A 26,161-nucleotide genomic window follows, 5' to 3' on the forward strand; every position below is an offset into this window, starting at 1 on the left:
AGGTTCAAGGCACAACATGGGCCAAGGCTTTTTCAAATGGAGTTATATATATATATATATATATATATATAAATACTTTAGTCATAAATAAATTATATAAAAATAAATCGATGTGTTTGATGCAGTATATCAGATTGTAAAGTTATTTTGATTATAAAGTAAATCTAATGGATTACACTAAACTACATCAATTTGTGGATTTATTTTTATCTCCACTCTTTATGTATATAGAACTTCTCTATTATATGCACCTACGCACGTCCTCTTGAATTCCTAATTAACATTGATGCAGGCTCGATCTGTTTTCTCTTTGCCGCCTAGGGTTGGTGGCTAGCTAGTTCCAATGTTCCCCAACGCATTGCGAGTTGGACTGTTGGATAGGAACATGATTAAACAGTGTGAGTTGATTTTGTGGATTGAGATATGATTTAGGATATGAAAAAAGCCATAGGCAGTCGCCTGGTGCAAGTGAGGAGCAAGTCTGACGTGGAGAAATTAAAACGACACCGTTTCCTTTATCTCTGCATATTCCCATATATAACTCTCTCTTTTTTCATTTCCCTCCCCTTTGTGTTTCTCTCCCTCAAAAAATTGATTTCCTTTCCTTTCCTTCCCCCTCGGTGTTTCTCTCCCTTGAAGACGAAACCCTTCCATTCTGTCGAGACCTCTCTCCATTTCCCTCCATCTCTGTGTTTCTCTTCCTCGAAGATGAAATGGAAGAAAAATAATCCTAACCCAGCCAATTTCCCTTCATCTCCCTTCATCCTTAAAAAGCTGCCCTCCTCCTGTAAAAAAAACATAACTTTTTTTTCCTACACCAGCCCCTAAACCCTCCTTATACTCGTACCCAGAAATCCTACTATGTAGATGTGTACATGAAGTGGAAGAAAGACTCGTACAATGACTCAATTGAGCACATCCATTAGTCCATACAAATCAAGCCCATCGTTTCCTTGAGGAACTACATAGCCGAAGACCCTAATGGGTGCATCCCAATCTCTCAAGTCTCCAAGAGGTGACTACAGTTAGGTGTTCCCATGAAGGTTGCAAGCTTCTTGAGACAATACCCAACATTTTTTTAGGAGTATACGGGTCCCCAATATAACTTACCTTGGTTCCGGCTGACCTAGAAGCTATCAAGATTGATAAAAAGAAGAAAATGGTATCTGAGGAATGCATGGATGATTTTAAGGATAGGTTGAAGAGGTTGATTCCGATGAGTAACGGGAAACTTTTGCCTTTAAAGATTATCCAGGGAACGCAGTGGTATTTAGGCTTGCATGAGGATTTTTTAAGGTGCTTGTAAATGAATCTTTATGGGTTTTTTAGGTTTGTGGAGATGGAAGACGGGTTGAAGTGTTTGACGGTTGAGAGCGAGGAAAATGTATAGTTTGTGGTCCAGAGTAATGCTATTAAGAGCATTCTCATTGGATTAGCTAAAAGCTAAATCCAATGAGAATTTAGCTATTAGGTGGATAAATTGCTCACATTGAATTAGCTATATTCCAAATAAATATAGCTACAGTAATATTCAAATTAATTTCTAAATTTGGAAGACACTATTCATTCATCAAATCATTTTTATATTATTTCTTTCTCTTTCCTTTTAATATTAATTATTTCTCTCTCCATTTTAAATGACAATTGAAAAAATATAATTAGAATACAATTACAAATTAATATATAATATTATAAATAGTAAAATATGAAAAAATAAAATAAATTCATAATTAAAAAAATTAAAAAATTTTCAAAATTATTAATTACTCATTACTATATAATGAATAAATAGATAATTCAATTTGGAGATTTGATGTGAATAGTCAAAATTAAATTCATCTTATATTATTTTATTGTCATATAATGAAAAAATGGCTATTCCAATGTAGAGATTTATATAAATGGAATAGCTAAAAGTTAAATTCATCTTACATTCATAAAAAATGTACTTTAATTTAGCTATTCCAATGAGAGTGCTCTAAGAGAGGGGTTTATTTTGGGGAGCCAATGGAAGCAATCGAGTTTCCACTTTTCCCTTCAAAGGGTTTGAGGTTGAGGAGGAAGATTGAAGGTTGTTGAAAGAATTTCTTTCTTATATTTCACCTTACGAGGATTATTCTCATTTGGACCCGAATAGTGATATAGTGGCGAAGCGGGTGATGGCATTTCTTAATGAGTTGCTTAGTCTTTTTGTTGAGTATTTAGCAGAGAGGAGAAAGCTTTTATGCCTTGAAGAAATATTTTGGGTTGCTACAGAAAGTTCACAAAGCATTTGAAAGGCATCCCATATGTTTTTTTTTTTTATTTTAAATTTGACGTGGCGTCAACAACTGCACACAACAACTATATATAGAAGAATTGTTATGATATTTTTCTAAAGGCTACACAAGGTGGGTTGCCTAGCGTAGCCTAAGTTGGTCCACTTTCCATTGATGCCGATGACTAATATCTGATTAATTAAAGAAGGATTAAGCCCATATATCTTGATCGATCTAGGCTGTGATCCATGCTTCACCACGAGTTAGAGCCCTTAGAGTATTAGTATTTGATTCATCATTTTCATCTTTAAAATTTGATGAAAAATACATGTTTTATATAAATTCAAAACCTCACTATCTATAATCTCACATTAGATTAACTATTAGATTCATCAAAATAATAATATAATATTATTTTTTTCATATTTTACAATTACAATAATTATATGTTAATTAATAATTTAATTTGATACTTAAATTATTATTTTCTAATTTAAATATATTGTGGCTCAAAATTGAGAAATAATAATTTAAGTAAATAAAATAATAGTTATAGAATATGAATAGTAAATCTTTAAATTTAAAAATAAATTAAAATGCATTGTAATTCAAAATTTTAAATTTTAATATTTGGTGAATCTAATATAATAATTTAAAATATAAATTTATAAAATTTTGAAGATTGAACTGATGAGCCGAATATCAATACTAATGGAATCAGCAACACAAAAGTATTCCCCAGTCAGGACTGGAGTGCGCGATTTCCGTTATGATAAACAATCCGTTGAGTATGACAGTATGAAGCATGGTCGCATGGAAAAGCATGTCTGCTTTCAAGTATTGATCAGGGCAGGCCTGATTGTCTTTGGTTTGTTTTCTGTAGCTGTCACGCCATTATTGCCATAAAATATTGGAGCAAAAATAATTTTATTTAGAAAAATAATAATAGAACAAAATAATTTTTAAATTCAGTTACATTATATTCTCGTTTTCTATAATGAAGTTGTTAGATGGAGCATCGTCCACGTGAGGTTGACCCCCTCCTCTAATCTTCTCTTGCATTGTAACGCGTTTAAAATTGTTTATAAAGTCATGTGTTATTGCCATTGAAATGGTAGATTGAAGGTTGGTCTAGCTGTGTAGGATGGATTATATATAGTCCCTTCAGTTGGTTTTTTATATCATTTAAAATATAAAGTTATCTTTCTTTTTGTTCTCTCTTAAAATAATATTTAGATTGTAGATTTGTTGAATACTACTCTAGTTTATACTACGTAATACATTTCGCAATCAAAAGGAGACGCTTGGAATTTGTTAGATTGGATAAACTTGTGAAACAATTTAAAAAGCTGTGTTGGAAGTATTTTTCACTATGTTTTCTTAGAGAAGTGAGTATAAGTATGCATCAAAACTTATTTTTAATTTAATAAATTTAAGAATTGATGATGAATAACTTCATGTCAACATAATTGGAATTTTACGAGCTCAAGAATTATTGAATTGTATGGAACCGTAGTTTCTAACTTTCTATTACACTAATCACTAATTTTACAAAGAAAAAGATAAGATGAAAATGTTGGTGTATTTTTGTTTGTTTGTTTTTTTTTTTTTTTTCTCTAGAGTGAAAAAGAACAAAAGAAAGTTGACTTAGGGTAGGTTTGGAGCATAAAATAAAATACAAAATTCTCATTTCATCTCATCTTATCATTATACATTTTTTAAATATTTGTACAAAATATAATAAACAATTCAACTTTTTCAAATCCTAATACACATTTTTTAAATTTCAAAACAATAATAATATTAAAACTTAATATTTTAAACTTTAAAATAAAACACAAAATTCACATCTCACATCCCAAATCTATCCTTATTCGCATTGGCATGTTTGGTTAATTCCGCTCACTTCAATGGTAGTTATATCGCCTAAATCGAACTTGATTCTACTGCCGACCGTTGATGTCCACCCCCTCCCTTCTCCAAAAAGTCTATAAACGACACCGAACAGCTCCAAGTCCATCCTCAAGTCTGCCCCACGCATTCACAGAACTCCACCCTCACACTCGCTGCCCACAAGGGAGAAACCACCAAACTCGCCCATGGCGGCTTCGTCTCTTCTCTCTCTCATCTTTGTCTTCTCTCTTTCCTTCTCAGCTTCATCTTCATCCTCTGTAGCTCCCAGTCCCGAAACCACCACCCTCACCATTCCTCTCTCACCCTTTTCCTCCAAAAATCCATCCTCAGATCCGATCAAGACCCTCAATTCCCTCGCCTCTGCTTCTCTAAGCAGAGCTCGCCATCTCAAGCGCCCGAAACCCGATACTCCTCTTGCCAAAACCCACGTCTTACCTCACAGCTACGGAGGCTACTCCATCTCCCTCAGCTTTGGCACACCCCCGCAAACCATTACTTTTGTTTTGGACACTGGCAGTAGCCTCGTCTGGTTCCCCTGCACCTCCCGCTATCTCTGCTCCAATTGCAACTTCCCTAACGAATACCCAGAAAAAATCCCAAAATTCATTCCAAAATTATCATCTTCTTCGAAGATTCTGGGTTGCAAAAACCCCAAATGTACGTGGATTGCTGGCTCGGATGTCCAGTCTAGGTGCCAAGACTGCAACCCAGCTTCACAGAATTGCTCGCAGAGTTGCCCTCCGTACATAATTCAATACGGTTCAGGGTCAACCGTCGGATTATTACTCTCCGAGACCCTGGATTTCTCCAAGAAAACTTTCCCCGATTTTCTTGTCGGGTGCTCCATTTTCTCGACCCATCAACCTGCCGGCATTGCCGGGTTTGGTCGCGGTCCCGAATCTTTGCCCTCACAATTGGGTGTCAGCAAATTCTCCTACTGTCTACTGTCCCGTCGTTTCGACGATACCACGGAGAGCAGTGACCTTGTTTTGTACAGTGGGTCCAGTTCCGCCAAGACCGCGGGCCTTAGCTACACGCCGTTCCGAAAAAATCCCGTTACCAATAACACTGCATACCGCGAATTCTATTACGTAACCCTTCGTAAAGTCATGGTGGGAGATAAGACCGCAAAGATCCCGTATAAATATTTGGTGCCCGGGACTGACGGTCACGGTGGGACCATAGTGGACTCTGGGACGACCTTCACCTTCATGGAAAGGCCGGTCTTCGAAGCCGTGGCGAAAGAGTTTGAGATTCAGATGGCCAACTATTCTAGAGCTGTTGACATTGAAGCCAGGTCCGGCCTAGAGCCGTGTTTCAATATTTTCAATCAGAAAACGGTCAACCTTCCGGAATTAACCTTCCAATTTAAAGGTGGTGCAAAGTTGATCTTGCCCGCTGTGAATTATTTTGCGTTAGCCGGTAATTTAAGTGTCGTGTGCCTGACCATTGTCACCGACAATTCTTCCGGTTTGGGCTCGACGGGTGGGCCGGCCATAATATTTGGTAATTTCCAGCAGCAGAATTTCTACGTGGAATACGACTTGGAAAACGAGAGGCTTGGCTTCCGGCAACAAAATTGCAAGAAATGAGCTGGCGTAGACGGTAGGACAATAATAAGTTAATAACAGTATCAAGAGGACTTGCATTAATTGTTGGATGGGACACGTTCAGTGCGTACATACACGATGAGGTGAAGTGAAGATGCATGGTGGGTGGCGGCGGCGACCTTACGGTGAAGCGTAAAAGCTCGTAGCCGGAGTACTCGGGATTGATGGTGGATGGTGCGCAGTGAAATAAAGACTTCACCGATTTCATCTTCTTAATTTATCGTCTAAATAGTACTAGAATAATTTTTAAAGTAGAAGGCTATCATCGCGATAATTGAAATAATAGTTGTGTTTTCAAAATTATGGCATATTTTAAAGCTGTTGTGAAATTTAGATATAAGATTAAACAATGTGGTGTAGATCAGATCATCACACTAGCCGTTATGTTCTGACTCTAATACCTGTTGTGTTAATTGACGCTGATTTTGGGGCTACCGTTCCACTTTATGCCTTTCCTTTCCGTGGATCATGTCCTGTTTGCTTTCTAACTTCCAAGCATAAGTTTTTTGCTACAGTATATCACTTTTTCTTTGTCTTCATAGGTAAGCTTTTTAATCGATCCTTCTTTTTTTTTTTTTTTTTTCCTTGGATCGCTATGCCTGTCTACTCACAAAATCAGCAATATATATATATATATATATGCTTATTCTGAGACAATGAAACATTATTATGTATAAGAGGTCACCGATAGTGGGTCCTGACACTACCCACAAATAAAGTTATTTTATATCTTTTTTTACTTTTATCTTCATATATTTTTGTTAATCTTGTTAAATAATTTTTTAGAAATTTTATAACATCATTTAAAAACACTTATTTAATCATTAAGTAAAAAAGAAAAAAAGTGAAATTGAGAGTACCCATCATCGGACCCATTATCGGGAGGAGAAGCATTTCCCTTATCCTATATACCACTAGATGAGGCATGAGAAGGCGTCGAGGAGTGGGCAAAACCTTATCCCATCGCCTTTGTTTAAGACGACCTAGCTAGGAACGAACAAAATCCCCCGGGGCCACTCCACTCCAAACTTTTTAAAAATTAAAAGCAAAATAGGACCACTTCTCTAGACAAAACCACCATTTGTCAAGCAATTTTACAGAAAAGTGGACAAAGAAAAAAACAAGTAATGTTGGACATATTACAACATTAATTTATTGTCAAGGTTTTTATAAAACTTACCGCGTCTACTATATTAACTAATAACATAACATTAATGTTATAGTGTCAATTTTGAAAAAAAATAGCCAATTAAAATCTGATGGCAAGATGACATATAGTCTGATTCTTCAATTGAAAAATATGAGTTTGAAATGATCTTCTACTTTTCTTATAAAAAAAAATTGAAAAAAAAAGTAAATAAAAACTTTGCTAAAACACAACAAATTAAAAAGTGGACGATCGATTGAGGCCAGGGTATTCGCTCAGAGGCTGAAGCCAATTATATGATTCATGTGAGGCTAATAAAAGTTATTCGTGTGGCCGTGAGGATGAACACACACCCCGAAGGAGTGATATTCCCAGTACAAGTAACTGGTCAGTGCGGTCACCTCCAATTCTTTTAAATTTGCTTTTTTATAATTACTTTTTAAAATCATTCTAAAACCTGATGTGAGCTTTTAACCGATGCGTCAGTTGCATGAGAAGAAAGAAATCGTGTTAACGTGGGATTTTGTGACTTTTCAACAACTTTTGCACTCGAAAGCAAGTAAGGAAAGTAAAATAGGTAACTTAAAAGAGAGGGTTTCATTTATTAGAAGAAAATAAAAAGGCGTCGGTGTAAAGTTGTTTTGATGGTACGCTATATCTAAAGAACAAATATAGATATAAATTATTATTAGGAGTATCTATTTTATATACATGATATAGTATCATCTAGACCACATATCTCTTCAAATAAGTGTTGAGAATAATTAATTAGAAGCAGTCACGCAATAAGTGTAAAGTGTACATTGCTATAGTGACTTCTTTCTAATATTACTACTCTTATCTAAAATCTAAAATTTGAAATTTATTAAATGCAAATAATCTTTAAAAGATCATTAGAATAGAAATTTTTTTTTCTTGAATTTTCTGTAGAAAACTCTTTGCCAAGAACTTGTATATCTTGAGATTAGTGGGACGATGTTTTCGAACATCCAATGTCAATTAAAAGAAAAAAAATGAATGAAGAAATGATCAGTCACTGTACATGGTTGTAGAACTAAAAGTAAAAATGGGAAGGTTTTGAATCGGTTTTATAATGTCCACTCATCGCTCGGCATAAAGACTAAAAAAGGTCGTGGGTGGCATGGGTGCTAAGTGGTGCCTTTGCTTTTGAATGCATGTAGTAGCTGGGTCGTGGGGTGGCATTTGTCTGTGTTACTTTTTGTATAGTGCTCATTGCGTTTGTTAAATTGCAAATGATTGAGGTATGGAATTACCAAATAATTAGAGCTTGTCAGAACAATGATCCAATTATATCCCGGTGATCACTAACGTGTGAAGTAATTCAGATCTCCATGCACGCTGACATGTATGTACTGAAGATCATGTCAGTGCGACTTCTATATTTGACCACTTCTCTATAACGTAAAGATTTAAGTACATGATCTAGAAATTAAGCAATCTTTTTTAAGTTCAAATCCTAAATCATCTCAATTTAACTAACCTCGCTAATCGTGCTCTTACAATTTGGAATTAAGAGAGATAGTTGATGTGCAAATGTTAATTGAGGATATATATCCCAAAATTGCGTTCACACAACAAATATGTTAAATTAATTTCTTAAACCCTCACTGTTTTTTGTAATTTGGTCAGATTTAATTAGGTATGAAATTTGAAAATTTACACCAAAATTTAAAAAGCAAGTTTATAATTTTTTATTCATCAAATTGTGACGCTTAGATGAATAAAAAAACGATGATGTGATTGCATATTCTAATTAATTATGATTAAAAAGCAACTTTTCCTAAATTTTGAGATATGCGCGCGACGTTTTGGACCAAATATTTTTACTTGAACTCAACGAAACGTACGTGAAGCTCGAATTGCTTTCTCTAGCTATAGCCCGATGGAGTTTGAGCACGGTACTGGATCCAACTCAGCAATGCAAACTCTTTTATTATCATATTTATTTGAAAAAATAAAATATCTTAATCACAAATAAAAATAAATTTAAAAATTGATATGATTAGATAGTAGACGTCGTTAGATCTACTTTATAATAAAAATAAATTTACAATCTAACGTATCATATCAAATTAAACTAATTTATAAATTTTTTTTTATATAATTTTTTTTTTTTTTTTTGTAATTGTATATATGATTTATCTTTTGAAAATGTATGCATGAATATTGTCGGTGGTACACGTCGCCACTTATTGCCTTATGGATTCTCCAATTTCCATGGAAATGATGCTCTCCCCTCTCACACACACAAAAATCACCCGACACAACCAGAATATGTGCTTTTCTATCTTTCCCCTTTCTTTCGTCTCAAGCTTGTTCAACTATCTTTGGCAGGCAATCGTCAAGCTGACCTCACCATATATATATATATATATATATATATGCTCAACTCGGCTCATGTATAGTGTATACATTTCCCTTTGCAAATTAGTTTTATAACTCTGCTCATGCAATCAGCATGCAAGAAACTCAAAACAATTTCTTAGATTAACCAAAGAGAAATATTATTTTTGCACATTAGATTTTATTATCTATTTGGACAGAGAAATATAGTAGCTAAAGTGTCATCTGTGTATTAACCCGGTTTAGTGTGTAGTTGGAGGCCAAAGCATGTTTTGAAGATGCATGAAGCAGTTGATATCCAAAAAGCCTAAGCAACTGTAGCTTGAAAGGCCTTAAGGTGTTGGGTGGAAAGGCTAGAATTCACTTGCCAACTCAACCTTTGTTTTTATTTACATCCTAATTTAAAACCATTTTCCTTTGGAAAAAAAGCAACCATTTTCAATTAATAGAAATGGGCGTTTGTTTAAACTTTCGGGCCTAGCATTTCAACGAAGGAACTATTAAGTCTCATCATCAGAGAGCCCAATCAGATAAAGTTTCAGATATCGAGGCCTGTAGTGTACAAGCTGGGCCCTGTCGTAAACTCCTACAAAGCTCATCGATCCCTACAATATGAGTGCGATTGGGTTGATTCCGGTCAACTTCCCACGGCCCAACTTACTCGCTCCGAGCCCACAACATGTAGCAACGTCTTGCAATCGGTGCGTCGCCGATGTTTTTTTTTTCGTGTGTGGAAATGACGGGGGAGGGGCGAGTATCATAAGTTTCACCACATATGATCTTTTACGCAACTCTTTTCAACATCTGATTATAAAATAATTATAACAGTATTATTAATTTAGTGTTGATCAGAATAATAGGTGATACAAATTAAATAGATCGAAACATGACCATCGTATTCTCATGATGCCGGCTATTGTACGTGTTTGAATTAAACTTAATTTAATTTGGTTTGATACATGTATAGTAGGTATTATTAATTAATTAGCATAAAATAATGAAAACTTTTAGGAAAAGGAGTGTGGTACCGGTACGTAATTCCATAGCCTTTACGTTAACAAGGCTGCCCTGTCAAAATTAGACCTACTTTTTCCTCCATTCTAGCCTTTAAAGTTCAAAGCCTGACCGGCCAGCACAATGCTATTTATAACTAAGCTCTCTCCCTCTCTCCCTCTCTCTCTGAGATTTGTTCCCTAGCTAGCTAGGCTCTCTTGAATATTTATAATTGCCTTCACCCACATGGCCACCACGTATAGGCCGAAGATGCTTAGTTGAAGAATAAAAGCATGAAATGAGCAGCCCTTTTGAGTAGATAACGCCATATTTTACTTTTAATGTTGCTTTATGAGAGAGTGCTTTACTTTGAGCAAAAGGGCGGATATATAGAGATATAGTAGTATAATGTTACTTGCATTTTTCTATATATAATATGGACATTAGTTTCGTCTATACCATCAGTTTAATATATATACTGTACGTTAATGTCAATTAATCTAGTCATCACATATGTGAATTTTTTAGAAATTATATAAGGGCCTGATAGCCAGACTAGAGATCAAAAGATAAAATTACTCACTTTGACATGAATCTCATGTTGTGAAAAGTTAAAACCCAGATTTAGCAACTAATTAACAGTGAGAGATGGTTTTTTTCTATAGCTATCTCATGGGAGAGAGAAAGAGAGAGAGAGAGAGAGAGAGAGAGATGGGGAAGGATGGATTGGGGGTGTAATATCCTTAGTAAGTGTAATGTGCAATATCTTCCTCACTTTCATTCAGACAGCACTCCTTTTTCTAGCAATGCTGAGTGCTTTTGTGTTCAAATTATATGGTGCCCTTTAATGTATGTCTTTTTAGGCCAACAAAGATAGAAGAAGCTTTTTGACTGCGGACTCAGAACTCAAGAATAAACGGTTAATTCGGATATTAATTATACAAGGACTGTTCGTCATGACCTAGTACTATAATTTGCTTAAGTCGCGTACCCAATACGCGCTACAACCATGCACGCACCCACTATGCACCCGCACTACATAAATAACGTGAATGAAATATTAGATCGAGGCTCGTTAGAAATGGTAGTTATCACTACTGCAAATTAACCAGAATTGAGCGAGCGAGCGAGCAAGCAAGCTGGTTGCTTGCATGCAGGAGACGACGACGTTTGATCTCATAAGACACTAAAAATATAGCTTGTACGTAGCTGCACGCGTACTACAAATAAAGGCAATGGAAAATTAATTTGTAACATTCCCAACTTGACGATCCAATCATCTTGTCAGGATGTCAGATTTTGAGATAAAATCCCTAGCATTGGACTCGGCAAAGGCATTATTTTTTAATTTATGCTACAATAATTTTAAGTCTCTCGCCAATGTTGGCGAGCTTCTGTAGCAAGATCAAAAGAGTATTTTAATGTTTTCCGCCCAACTGCCCCTTTCTTTTTTCCTCGTTTTCCATTTCCCTCGTGTTTTCCTCGTCCCTCATCTCTCGTCTTTCCCTCTTTCTCTCGCAATTTTTTTTCTGCGTCGCCCCTCTTCTCTCCCTCGCTCCGTAGCTCATCTCTCCCTCTTCTCTCAGTCCACCATTTTTTTTTCTGAAACCTTTCTTCATCTTCTCTCCCTCGCTCCGTCGCTCGTCTCTCCCTCTTCTCTCAGTCCACGGTTTTTTTTTTTTTTTTTCTGAAACCCTTCTTCCTCTTCTCTCGCTCGCTCCGTCGCTCGTCTCTCCCTCTTCTCAATCGATTTTATCTTCGTTCCTGGGTCGATCTTCACGGTTGTGCAATTTCATCTCTCTCTATCGGCTTGGCTCAACAACGTAGCAGCACTCTCTCTCGGTTTGGGTTGGTAAAACTACTGAAACTTTATTTGGGTAAGCTTTGTATTGATTTGAGTATGAATTTGTGAATTTCTGAAATGGGTATGGATTTGTTTGGGTAAGCTGGTTATACACAATTGCTGATTTTTCTGAAGTTTGTGCAATTAGTGTTGTTGATTTTTCTGAAATTTGTGTTGCTGAAATGGGTATCGCGTCCAGCCAACCAATACCCCATGAGCTTGTATTTTTTTTTCGGTTATTTTTTTTCTCTGTTAGCTAAATTTGCAACTTGGTTTTGTATTTTTTGCTGTTATTGTTTTTGTGTTAATTAAGGGTTTTCTGTTAGCTAAATTTGCAACTTGTTAATTAAGACACATGAAGTGAGATTTTCATTCGAAAATCTAGACTTGCTACTACATTCATCAGCAAATTGCAAATAAAAACACCAACATCTGGATAGGAATGGAAGTCAACAAAGAGTGCCTCTGTAACCATACCTCCTGAACTCATTTCCAAACAATACTCTCACCCTCATCAAGAAATTCTTGGATAGTTTTACTTTATCCCATTGAAGTACTTTCATATTAATTAATTAATTCACTCACGTTTGCATCATAAGCCAAATTGAAGTTTTATGTGATGACTCCAGTATTTTTATCATTGACATATGACCGAATTGTGAAGAGAGGAGTTGAAGAGGAACTCTGTAAATTTCTTTTTGGTCAGACTACCTGGCATTATTGTCCACAGTTCTTTATATACAACTTTTAGCTGCTTGAAGCAACTACCTTGCTTTGCTCGATGTCACTGAACTTTCGCTTACTACAAAATCCTGAAGTATGTGCTCTTTAATCAAACCTCTTCGGCAAGATAAAGTACCTATATGGAATTAATCATTCTAAATTTCTGTCTGTTGTTGCACTAGATGTTGATGACCTTGTTGTGACAGAGTGATAGGGAGGCAATAATATTAACATAAAAAGGATTATCTCAATAGGGGTGTTCAATTGGGCTGTTATTGTCTCCTTGCCAGCTAAATTTGGAAGTCGTGTCATACTTGATAATTTTTTTTCACTAGTGAAGACCTACCAAAACAAGAACATATATGGATACATGCATCATTACAAGCACTCTGTCCAGAGGCTTTTGGCTAAAACAAATTGAAGTTTTTTCCTTATTAACTTGCTGTCCAGAGGCCTCCTCATACTGCTGCAATAAATTTTGAATCTGAATATTATCTTAACGTGTAGCTCGACAAAATAAAATACAATCATCAACAAAGAAAAGATTATTGAGAAGTGGGAAACCCCTACACAACTGGATCCCCCCATAAACAAGCATCATTTTTGCCTTCTTTTGCTGAAATGGGTATCATGTTACACAAACTTATAAGCCTATAATCTCCAACCTTCTTTGGATTCTTCAATTTAGGAACCAAAATAATAAATGTATGATTTAAATCATTAGGTAATTGTCCATAATTCAAACTATGTAAAACATCAGCAATAACTCCACCCACTAGATGAGGGTGCATTTGAGTCAACACAAAGGAATATTGTTGAAAGAAAAAAGGAAACATACCATGTGGTCCTAGGGAACTTATGAGGGTGCATTTGAGTCAACACAGTCCAGACTTCATTCGGGAAAATCAGCTTTGCAATTGGTGCAAATTTCTAACTGTGATAAATTTTACATAACAGTACCAATATGAATCCAGATGTCCAACTATCACATACAAAAACCAACCTTCCTGAGGGATTCTAGATTCAACAAGTACTCATGATAGACACTTCATGGGAAATGCCTCCCACAGAATCAGTGGCCAGCAGCTCCTACTTTACATAATGTATCTTACATAGAACTAATGAGATTTACATTGGAAAAGAAAGTGAAAATCTGCTCTTGAGTCCCATCATCCATTTTTCAAGTAAAAAACAACCAAAAAACTGAGGCCTAGATTGAAATATACTTAGTACATCAAAGGACAAAGTCATGGCATCCGTAACATGGCTTGCTATTGGATAATAAATCAGCCCCTTGGCCAAAATTAAGAGAAGAGAAAACCTCTGTATTACGCCTCAAAATCTCAGCACACATCTCTCCCTTTTAACAACACTAATTGTAATCTTAAAAGGGAAACAAAACATTTGCAAAGAGCATGCACATTGTATCAGAATTTTAGACCTGGAGTTACATGGCTTGCTGTGGCACACGATTAGTGTGGTCATGGAGTTACATGGCTTGCTGTGGCACACGATTAGTGTGGTCATGAATCAGTAGGAGAACTGTTTTCAAATGATCCCAATGCTTACATGAATTAATTTATTTTTCTGTTATTGTTTTCTATCGCTTTGCTGTGTCTATGTGTATTTATGTGTCTATGTAGTAGGATATGTTTGTGGGTAATGGCTTGGACGCTACATATAACGTGTGTGGCTATCCCGATTGATGGTTTCTTTCAATGCCATTTGATCTCGAAAAACACCACATATATTATTGATTATCAAAATTAAGTGTTTTTTCTGACTCCACAACCAAAAACAGAGTTTTTTTTTTAATGCAAAGTTGCTGTTTTTCTTTGCAAAATAGAACAAGAGACTCAATTTTTGTTGCTGTTTTGCATTGTTCTGTTTTGCAAAGTTACTGTTTTTCTTTGCAAAACAGAACAAGAAGTTGATTTCTCTACATATTTCTTTCCAAACCAGCTTATCCAAACAAATTGATGATGTAATATTTTTCTACATATTTCTAACTCCTTGAAAATGTAATATTTTTTAAGGATGGGCACACAAATTGATGATGATCCCTTCTTCACCACTCTATTACAAAGTGGAGGAGAGGGTTGTAATAGCACCCCAACGCAACCTTCTAATATTGTGCTCCAAGCAACATTCAATGACGGTGAAAAGAGGCAACCTCCAAAAAAAGTTCAAAGGGGTGCATCTTTCACTGCAGAGGAGGATAACCTCCTCGTCTCAGCTTGGCTCAACATTAGTATCGATGCAATAAAGGGTACTGATCAAAAGTCCACTCAAATGTGGGAAAGAATTTCAGAATTTTATCATGAATATAAAAAACAGAACAATGTGAACCGTTCTGTAGTTTCTTTGATGAATCGGTGGTCCTCGATTCAGAAATGCACAAATAAGTTTTGTGTATTTTTAGCACAAGTAGAGTCATTGCATCCGAGTGGTGCAACGGAGCAAGATAAGGTATGTAACATTTTCCTTTAATTTTCACAAACATGTAGGACTGATTTATGAACTAACAATATTCCTATGTATTTGTAGATTGAGAAGGCAAAAATTATGTATAAAGAGATAGAGAAGAGTAACTTCACAATGGAGCACTGTTGGTGTCTTCTGAGACACCAACAGAAATGGCAACAACACATCTCCACCCTTGGGACGAGGAGAAGGCCACAAGGTGAAGCTGCTCTTGACACGGTGGATGAGAACATAGAGGTCTTTGCTGAGAGACCTCTAGGCAAAAAAACTGAGAAAGAAATGGAGAGGAAGCAGAAGTCGATGGAAGGCAAAGAGTCTGAGATCAGCATTTCCTTAGCTAAAATGACCGAGGATAGAGCCACGACCATGAAAGAGCGGAGAAATGCTCAACTCAAGGCAGACGAAAAAAGTGAGAAAATATTTGAACTAAAGAAGAAGAAGTTTGAACTAGAGAAGAAGAAATTTGAAAGCAAGATGATGATGCTAGATCTACGTGGCATGAATGCCATGAAACAAGAATATTTTCATAATATTCAAGTTGCAATTTTTGAGAATTCGAAGTCTCATTCCGGAGGTAGATCTAACTCTCCTTCGACACCTTACTATGTAGATATCTAACTTGTAATATTTATAGAACTAATTTTTTTGAGAATTAGTGGCTGCCCAGCCACATGTGGGCTGGATAAATATGTGGCTAGGTAGCAACTAAATTCGTGGACTGTGGATATTATCTTTGTTGGTAATTTGTGGACAGTTTTGGTTCTAATTTATGGATATGGATATGAGACTGTGTTGGTGGACTATTTATGGGACTGTGTTGCTAAATTTTGAATGCTTTTGTTCATCAGGTCTCTATCTCTCTCTCACACAATTTTGATGTCCGCATGATTCATTGTGAGATTTGATTACACTTGCAATTTTATTGGAAGTGATATTATAATGGATGTGGTTAAAAAAATTCGGTTAATATTAGTATGAAATGTTAATTAATATTAGGTTGAGGAAACGAATTATTAATTAAATGTTAATTAAGTAAAATGTAAATTATTCGGTTAATATTAGTATGAAATGTTAATTAAGTAAAATGTAAATTATTAATTAATATATGAAGTGTATTTGTAAAATATAAAAAAAATATATAAAATATTATTAAATAATATAATATAATATTATTAATTTGACTTTAAGATGGCTAGTCCAATGTGAACATACCTAGCCAAAAGTTAAAGTTATAGTCAAAACTTGTACTTTTAGCTAAAATTTAGACTTGACAATAGCTAGGCCATTGCCAATGCTCTTATGAAGAAAACATTATGGTTTGAGCGGCTTCGAGTACTGTACGTACTTGTTCTCCATGGATGGCGCCATGATTCATGAACCAGCTTTGTTTCATCACTAGCTAGCTTTCGTCTATGCATGATTGCTAGATGATCATTCTGTTTTCTCTTTCTTCTCATCTATTTTTTCCTTTTTTCTGGGAACTACTTCACTTTGAAGTAAACAAGTGAGACTGAAAGTATAATCAGTAAACATTGATTTGTCGCAGACCTTTAGGTGTTTGTACGAACAACTTAAAGTTGAAGATGATTTGATGAATGAAATGAGATCTCTCGTTTGTTGTGTTTGGAAAATAGCTTCGCATTTGTTTATGTAATATTTTCGTACGTGGTATTTTCATTCATTCGAAGACCCAGATGCGCGCGGGGTAAGTAGTAGTACTGGGTCGTGGTCTCGAGCTAGCTCTCCTTTCTATGCAAAGGCACGCTGAGGATCGTCGTTGAGGAATAGGACCTGCAACCTAAAATAAACCGCAAAATTAATTAAAGACTTGGGCTAGTTTAACGTTTTTATGCACTACTTAAAAATATATAATTTTATTTTTTTATTTTTTTATTTTATATTTCAATTCGATATAAAATATATTACAATTCAATATAAAATATATTGATAAAAAAATCATATATTTTTAAGCAGTATGCATGATGTAGAGTTTATATTTAAAGTTTTTCTTAATTAAAACATGATCACCCAGATATTCATCCGAGGAGGCCGGATGCTTATTATTAATTAAGACCCATGCTTATTATGGCCCTCAGAACCTTTCTAGTTGATTTCTGTAATTTTCCAGGGGATCCTCGACTTTAAGCTAAGGCGTATTATCTTCAATAATTAATTCCTCGTACCTAAATATTGTTAGTTGCTTCATACCTTTAGATTATCCGGCGGATAGGCTTATAATCTTGTCGGAAGGAATAGAATAATAAGGAATCATTGTGGCCCCATCTAAACAATATCTTCTCCAAACACTACGTAATGGCATGATTATCATTCCAATGATCTAAGGGTGATATGGAATTTAGGGTAGTGGTCCAATTCTATTACAAATAATTAAATTGGTCAAATTAAGTTTACTGTTCTTTAATCAAACTAACTAAAAAGATTAAGAAAGTAAAACAATCCCTAACTCCACAAATATTCTCCAATCTTAAATGGTCAAGTCTTAGAACCTCTACTTGTGGAAGGAATCGATCCATGTCCCAAAGGCAAGCTATATATATCACTAGCTAGTACGAGAAAAATGAGCATTTCTAACAGATTATTTGTGAGGATAATGACTATTTACGACGAAAACAGATTCATTTTAGCAGGAAATAATCATTTTCGTAGGAAATAGTTGGTCACAAATAAATAGTTTTCTTGTAGTATATATATATATATATATATATATATATGAGAAATTCTATTTGTAGTCCCCACTTAGGAACTGTATGTACATGTATTTTATTAAATGAGAAAAAATATCATTTTAAGAGAAATAATTTTGTAATTTTAAAAAAGTTTAAAGATAAAATTGTCTAGGCTTGTATTGCAGTCCCCATTTAGGGATTGTACTTAGCATTGCTCTATATATATTTGTCATGTACCTTATTCAGACAAGATAATTAATAATCGTATTATGTTCTATATATCGTTAACCATCCTGATTAGTCGACCTTGGAGATATGATTTTACATTCTTAATTTGGGTTATATTTTCTGAGTTTCCCAAGTAGTCATTTATGAAAATCAAGATCATTCGGTGCCTGGATTTTATATATAGATATATATATATATATATGACTAAAACAGTTTATTCAAAAGTGGCTATTATGTAGCAAAGCAGTTAAGCCTAAGAAGGGAAGGGGAATCATCAAAAGGGGGGCATGTAGAGAGGTTGTGGAAATCAATGTGGAAACTACAGATACCTGTTACAACTAAACACTTTTTGTGGAGGGCTGGCTCGAATGTTCTTCCTACCAAGGTTGCACTTATGCAGAAAAAGGTGGTTAAAGATGAATTATGCAAACTTTGGAAATATGAAAGGGAGATTGTTTTTACATGCTCTATGGCAATGTCTTGCTGTGAGTGATATATGGGTAGAAAAGGGAAGTGCTTTACAGAAGTTGACTGTTATGGCTGGAGATTTTATGGAGCTATGGGGTAAGATGCATCTAAGGTTGTCTCAAGAGAAATAAGAAGTAGCAGTTATGTTAAGAGGTATATGGCATAGGAGAAATAGATTAGTTTTTGAGAATCTCTTTGATGGCCCAAAACAGATTGTTCAATTTGTACTATTGTCATTAAAAGAGTTCAAAGATGCTCAACAGAAGAAGGTAATGGGAAACACTGCGAAACATCCATCACTAGAGAGGGCTATATGGAGAAAACCTGATGAAGGTTGGCTTAAAGTTAATTTTGATGCTGCTACAAATTCAAAAAATCAGAAAGTAGGTGTTGGGATTATAATCAAGGATCATAATGGAGAATGAATGGCAGCTTGCAGTGAATCATAATGCTTGTTGTCTCAACCATTAATAGCAGAAGCAGCAGCTATGAGAAAAACAATTGAGTTATGCTTAAACATGGGATTTAGAAAGGTGATTATAAAAGGAGATGCAAAAGTTATCTATCTTAGAGGCTGCGGTTAATTCAGATACATGTTAGACAACATATGAGTAGATTATTCAAGATGTCATTTAAAGAGAGTTTGAAAGATTTGTATATATTGGAAGATCAATTTTGTAAGAAGAACTGGAAACGAGGTAGCACATATTTTAGCAAAATTGGCTTAGTCTCTAGAGGAAATGCAATGTTAATGGATTGAGGAAGGGCCTGCTATGATTACTAGTAAGTTACTAGCTGAAAAACATTGTATTGAGTAACTCTTGTGAATGAAAGTTGTGCTGTTTCAAAAAAAAAAAACTCTATACAAGAAAAGTTGATCAGAAAGTTCCGCACACAATATCATGAATTAATTGACTATCTATACGTACGTACGAGATAGCACCTACGTACAATATTATGCATGGGACCCAATAATTCTTATATTGTATGCAGTATTAATTCAGAAACAGTAAATAAACCCCTAACTATAACGTAAACTATAACCCGATTAAAAAAAAAAAAAAGGAGCCTTATTAATTAATATTCAATCTATTGTTATGATCCGGCCTTGAATTAAGCAAAATGTTAATCTGCCCCTCTTTTTGCCGGCCAATTTCTCGATCAATTTATGCGACAATATATAGTTGATCGGTCTCGCTTCAACATATATATACATATATATATATATATATATTATATGCACATTAATAAAGCAAGGAGTACTAATGGAGGAAGGCCAGCGGCCTTTATCTCATCGAAAAAGAAAAGGCACTATATATATAGCTGCTGTTATTATGATCATGCTTTGTTACCCCATATTTCTTATTGTTGATCATCATTAATATATATCATACAAATAATATATAATAAGATCAATCATGATGAAATTACAATGAAGGCAGATCCTTCATGCTTTGACGCGGCCGGCATCGGTGCAATTGGAGGCCATATTGTTCTAGCTGAAGAGGTACAGTACCAACGGATCAAAAAGATCGGGCCCATCTCAAAGTCATGTACATCCTTACGAGTTTGTGATAATTTTGTTTTTTTCACTTTGTGATTTGCTTACTCATTATTATTTTGGATGAATTTAACGAGGGTGCAAAAGCTCCAAGTACTTTATGAAATAATGAGAGAGATCATGTCATACGAGCTAACTAGGTAGGAGGGAATGTTTGTATGCTGGTCTTAGTCCCCATGCAATATGTGCATTCAAAGCGTCGAGTTAGTTTTGTAACTTTGTTATCCATAAAGGTTGAATGAATGCGAACGCTTTATTCCTTTGTCTTCGAGTCCGGAAGAAAATCGTACACTGTTCCCGATTCCTTCAGACATATAGTCCCCATTCTCTTTTCAGGTCCTCGGTTTTTGCGGACGCTGAAAAAGATTTCACCCCTTCTCTCTCTCTCTACGTGAGATACCTCAATGTTTTGGCTAATGAAAGTTCAAGATTGCCCTTTATTGAAATGGATCAAGACGTTGTAAAGAAGGGTGAGATTGTCTGTTCAAATTTGATATGCTTGATCTCATCGATCATTGAAGCACCTAGGTGGCTAGGTAGATCAGTGCTATTATTTCTCCTATATATGTGCCTTATTGCGGTTCTTGACAATCTCAGGACTGGATGGGTTTCAATAAGATAAAAGTTCAGGATTATTAAATTATACCAAGATTTGATGTATTCTTTGATAAGATTGGGGGTGTACTGTTTTTGATCAGTCTAGTATTAATGTATCCTAAACTTTGCATAAAAGAGAGAGACCCACTTACAAATACAATATCTTAATTAATTTTATGAAATTAATTTGATGTAGATCAGAGAAAGTGCAAAGCTAAGTTGCCTTTGATACTGGTGCATTCGTCCTGCTTGTCAGCACATGCATTCCACTTTCCACTACAAAATCGACATTGGACCCCAAATTTTACCTCACCTACAAGAAAAGCACAGCCCACCTCCCATAAATTTCAAACCTTATTCTGATCATCTCTATCTCTCTCTCTCTCTCCAGCCAAATGGTAATCAAAACCAAATCTAGACAAGCTACATAACAAACAAGCTTCATGGAACTTCTCTGTAGAATATAGACAAGCTTTAGGCGGATTGAAACCTACCAACAACCGATTTCAATAACACAACCTCCGCTCCCGGCCCTCTCACCCTAAAGTTCCCTAAGCCTATGTGATCTTTTCCTTGCTTTCCCAGCCATAAACACGCATCGTTTCCGTATCTTCAAATCCAGATAAACCCATGAAAGCTATAATCTGCACAAATTCTTCCTTTATACATTTTTAAGTCTCTTGTCACTGCTGTTGTAGTTCCGAGTGTTAGAGGGAGTTGAAAGATGAGAACAGGAGGATACACCCTTCAACAAACTCTAACCGCAGACGCCGCGAGAGTGGTTAACCAAGCCGTAACCCTTGCTAGGCGTCGCGGCCATGCCCAAGTGACTCCCCTCCATGTGGCAAACACCTTGCTTGCAGCTTCCACTGGCCTATTTAGAACGGCTTGCCTTCAATCCCACTCTCACCCCCTCCAGTGCAAAGCCCTAGAGCTCTGCTTCAACGTTGCGCTTAACCGCCTCCCAGCCTCCAATGCTAGCCCCATGCTGGGCGCTCACTCCCAACATCCTTCCATCTCTAACGCCTTGGTTGCCGCCTTTAAACGAGCTCAGGCTCACCAGCGACGTGGGTCCATTGAAAGCCAGCAGCAACCCCTCTTAGCAGTAAAAATAGAATTAGAGCAACTCATAATATCCATCTTAGATGATCCTAGTGTTAGTAGAGTCATGAGAGAGGCTGGTTTCTCTAGTACCCAGGTGAAAAGCAATGTAGAACAAGCTGTGTCGCTAGAAATATGTTCTCAGACTCCTTCCCTAAGTAGCAAGTCTAAGAATAGCAATCAATTAGACCTCCGCCAGTCTCAACCTATTGGTCAAAGTGGAACAAAAGTAGACAAACCAGTGGCATCTGATCCAATTAGGAATGACGACGTTAGAAGTGTCATAGACAATATGATGAACAAAAGAAGGAGAAGTACAGTGATTGTAGGAGAGTGTCTTGCAAATCTTGAGAACACAGTTAGAGGAGTGATGGACAAGGTTGACAAGGGAGACGTTCCTGAAGTCTTGAGAGAGGTAAAATTTATACCCGTTACTCTATCCTCTTTTGGGGATCTTTCTAGATTAGATGTGGAACAGAAACTTGGAGAGCTTAAGAATCTTGTGAAGAGCTGTTTGAGCAAAGGAGTTGTTTTGTTTGTGGGAGACCTTAATTGGGCTACTGATTATAGGGCAACTTCGAGAGAGCAAGGGAGGGGTTATTACTGTCCGGTGGAGCACATGATCATGGAGCTTGGAAAATTGGTTTGTGGGAATATTGGAGAGACTGGGAGGTTCTGGCTCATGGGAATTGCCACTTTCCAAACTTACATGAGATGTAAATCATCAGGTCATCCATCACTGGAGACTGTTTGGGATCTTCATCCTCTTACAATCCCTGCAGGCAGCTTGCGCTTGAGTCTCATCACTGACAGGTAAAACAGTTGGAAATGTTGGACATAATTGTAAACTTTATTTCAAGCTCCATATTCGCTTTCTAAAATAATTAGGTTTCCTCGTGAATCGCCTTAATGAAGGATAGACTGGATAGTCATTTTCTTTAGAGAAAAAAAAAATGTTCATGTTGAATTGAAAGGAAATTGTAAAAGATTTAAAAAAAAGTTCCCTTTTAATTCCCTTTGTTTATGAGTTGATACATGTATCTGTGACATTGCAATATTATATATATGCAAAAAAAAAAAAAAAAGAAGTTATATATAATCATTTCAAGATTCATTTTTTATATTTTTTCCTTCAAATTATAATTGATGCAAATTCGCGGACTTATAATTATTAATTAGTAGTGAAATCTATCTATTGATCCCCAAGTCACTGAATATTATTTTTTTCTCAAATTAAATCCACTAATTTGTCTACAGTGACCTACAAAGTCAGTCCACGAGCAAAAAAGCTGAAAAAGAAAATAGCTGGCTACTGCTTGAAGGGGACGAGGAGCAGCAGCAGCTTGCCTGCTGCACAGATTGCTCAGCAAAGTTTGACATGGAAGCTCGAAGCTTGCAAAGCAGCACTTGTAACAGCGTCTCCACTACTTCAAGCCTTCCTGCATGGCTCCAACAGTATAAAAATGAGAAAAATGGACTTGGCTCTAATGATCAGGTTTTAATCACTTCTCAACCTCCTAAACTTCGTTGATACCCATATGGTTCACCATTAATGCATTTATAAAAGTTGAAAACTAACTTTTGCTTTTGCAATTATCGTGTCTCTTTCTACCAGAACTGTGTCCCAGTCAGAGACCTTTGCAAAAAGTGGAACTCAATTTGCAGTTCAATCCACAATCAAACCTATTCTTCTGCGAAGACCCTCACATTCTCCTCCCTATCTCCTTCTTCATCCACTTCAGGTTTTTCACATGACCAGACGTACCCTAATTACTTGAACCAGATCCACCATGAGTGGCCGGTGGCTGAACCCAAGCAGTCTTGGAGGCATCATCATTACTGGGTTTCTGAAAATTATAACATGAGCGTTGATCAACCAAGATTGAGAATGTACATCCCTGAGAAAAAGGATACTCAGGAACCATCAAATCAGAATTCAGCCCCTAATTCGCCTTCTTCCAGTGATCTCATGGAGACGGAGTACACCAACAGGTTCAAGGTACTTAATGTAGAAAACCTAAACATCCTATGCAGCGCATTGGAGAAAAAGGTTCCATGGCAGAAAGATATCATCCCCGAAATTGCAAACACAATTTTACAGTGCAGGTCCGGCTTGGTAAGAAGAAAAGGGGAGGTGAGAAACAATGAGGCCAAAGAGGAAACGTGGTTGTTCTTTCAAGGTGTAGATGTGGAAGCAAAAGAAAAGATTGCTAGGGAATTGGCTAAGCTTGTTTTTGGCTCTCAGAGCAGCCTCATTTCAATTTCCCTGAGCACATTTTCATCCACAAGAGCAGATTCGACCGAGGATTGCAAAAATAAAAGATCCAGAGAAGAACAAAGTTGCAGTTATATTGAAAGGTTCGCCGAGGCAGTGTCCACTAATCCCCATAGGGTTTTTCTAGTCGAAGACGTGGAGCAAGCCGACTATCGCTCTCAAATGGGTTTTAAGAGAGCTATCGAAAGAGGAAGAATTACCACTTCTGATTGTGAAGAAGTTGGCCTTAGTGATGCTATCATCATTTTGAGTTGTGAAAGCTTCAGCTCAAGATCCAGAGCCTGCTCCCCCCCTACTAGGCAAAAATCAGAAGGGTGTGAAGAGAAGGGTACTGCTGCAATAGTACTGGAGGAGACAAGCCCTTGTTTCTCTCTGGATTTGAACATTTCCTTTGATGACGATAACGCTGTTGATCAGTCGATCGATGACATTGGGCTCCTTGATACTGTTGATAAACTAATTATTTTCAAGATTCAGGAATTGTGAAAAGAAGAAAAGAAGGAAAAGGAAAACCTCTGGAAGAACATTTATGTTAGGTGGCCAGTTTCTTCTTCTAGCTATTTTCATTCTTTTTGTTTTTTGGGTTATATCTCAGTTTAACGTGTTTTATTAGATCATTCTCAGTGATTATTTCCGACTGTCGAAAATTATGTAAAACTCCATGTATATTAATCCGTGCATTTACTTCTATTAATGGTTGGCGTATTAATTTCCGTCAGTTTTCTCACTTCATTTAATTTGAGGTTTTTATTTTCACTTCGGAGATTCAATAACATTTCAGTTAATTGCTTTCTCCATGTTTTATACGCCTTTTCAATGAAGTTATTCATTATTATTTCGATCATCCTTTTGTCATTATGATCTGATAAAGAAAAAATAGCAAATAATTTCTTAAGCATTTGTCATTACATCAAGAAATCACTACAAAAAAATAGGGCATTTGAGACAAATTATTTGTGACGAGAATGACTATTTGGGACAGAAATAGACTCATTTTAACAGAAAATAATCTTTTTAACAAGAAATAAGCTGTTTTCTTGTAGTGAATGATAAAAGAACATGATCATCATGAGTTGTATTTTTTCTTTTCATATAATCTTGATCCTTCTTGTGAGGGGGGCTGTTTCCAGGGTTGGGCTAGATCACACGAGCCCAGCCCACGAGGCATCGATGGGTCTAAGGATGGCTAGGTAAGCAAAATCGTCAGGTCAAGAAGGGCAAAGTCAGCCCAGGAAGCCCATAAAGAAGCAGCAAGGTAGCACGCACGGAGCATGAGACTGAGTCAGAAGGGCTGACACTTCTATTGGTCGACAATCTGCACGTACAGGGTCAAGGACAACCCTGGCCCTTAGGCACTGATGGTTGGACAGGCCTGGAATGTAGACCCAGGACTATCAGCGGTCACCACGATTAGGCATGGGCTACCTGTCGCATAGTAAGGAGTTGGCAGAGGACACAACCTGGGTATGGAGCGACATGATCAACTTGTTAAGGGATCACCCCTACCAGGTATATATATCCCCCCCTCGGGGGCAAAAAAATACCCTACACAAACTTTAATTAGAAGCTCCCACAGATCACAAACTCAGAACCCAAACTGAATTAGGCATCAGTGGTATCCCCAACCACCTTGAGCCCTCAGTTCCTATTTTTGCAAGGATAGATCGACTCAATTTGTGGTGTTGCTCAGGTTGTAAAACACTATATCAATATTTCTCATAAGTCGAGGATCTCTAGCTAGCAGAGCTAGCAGTTTATAGTTTATACTGGCCAATTTTCCTAGTTTTTATCTATATATATAGCGGTTGAATTTCTTTATCCTTTTTGATCGATTCTTTTAATGTAGATATAATTAGATCGTGATCAAGCTTTCTTCCATTTCATTTATGCGTGGAGTCAAGTCCAACA

The 26,161-nt window shown here is 36.3% G+C and overlaps 2 protein-coding genes, 1 long non-coding RNA gene and 2 pseudogenes across 3 annotated transcripts; all 5 read left to right on the forward strand.

Annotated features, from left to right (window-relative positions):
* Positions 1-435: 435 nt before the first annotated feature.
* On the forward strand, positions 436-3,164 carry LOC108985295 (annotated as a pseudogene).
* A 1,038-nt stretch (positions 3,165-4,202) lies between these two features.
* Positions 4,203-6,304, forward strand: LOC108985300 (probable aspartyl protease At4g16563). Its single transcript, XM_035688860.1, has one exon. It carries the CDS (start codon positions 4,358-4,360, stop codon positions 5,762-5,764), a length of 1,407 nt encoding a protein of 468 aa, XP_035544753.1. The 5' UTR covers positions 4,203-4,357; the 3' UTR covers positions 5,765-6,304.
* Positions 6,305-12,093: 5,789 nt separating this feature from the next.
* LOC118347942 lies at positions 12,094-25,714 on the forward strand. Its single transcript, XR_004801135.1, has 3 exons — positions 12,094-12,163; positions 25,505-25,508; positions 25,704-25,714. It is a non-coding gene; the product is annotated as an uncharacterized LOC118347942 (long non-coding RNA).
* LOC118348121 lies at positions 14,487-14,605 on the forward strand (annotated as a pseudogene).
* LOC109020959 (protein SMAX1-LIKE 3-like) lies at positions 21,194-24,943 on the forward strand. The gene is made up of 3 exons (XM_019003493.2): positions 21,194-22,791; positions 23,236-23,473; positions 23,594-24,943. Exons 1-3 carry the CDS (start codon positions 21,602-21,604, stop codon positions 24,737-24,739), a joined length of 2,574 nt encoding a protein of 857 aa, XP_018859038.2. The 5' UTR covers positions 21,194-21,601; the 3' UTR covers positions 24,740-24,943.
* Positions 25,715-26,161: the final 447 nt, after the last annotated feature.

The sequence above is a fragment of the Juglans regia genome, chromosome 3, assembly GCF_001411555.2.
Source record: "Juglans regia cultivar Chandler chromosome 3, Walnut 2.0, whole genome shotgun sequence".
NCBI lineage: Eukaryota > Viridiplantae > Streptophyta > Magnoliopsida > Fagales > Juglandaceae > Juglans > Juglans regia.

What these genes read in the sequence shown, in the direction of transcription:
- LOC109020959 (XM_019003493.2), top strand. Translation starts at nt 21,602, where the DNA reads ATGAGAACAGGAGGATACACCCTTCAACAAACTCTAACCGCAGACGCC. An exon ending in TTGAGTCTCATCACTGACAG is followed by an intron (nt 22,792 to 23,235) that starts GTAAAACAGTTG and finishes ATTTGTCTACAG; the next exon opens with TGACCTACAAAGTCAGTCCA. An exon ending in GACTTGGCTCTAATGATCAG is followed by an intron (nt 23,474 to 23,593) that starts GTTTTAATCACT and finishes TCTTTCTACCAG; the next exon opens with AACTGTGTCCCAGTCAGAGA.
- LOC108985300 (XM_035688860.1), top strand. Translation starts at nt 4,358, where the DNA reads ATGGCGGCTTCGTCTCTTCTCTCTCTCATCTTTGTCTTCTCTCTTTCC.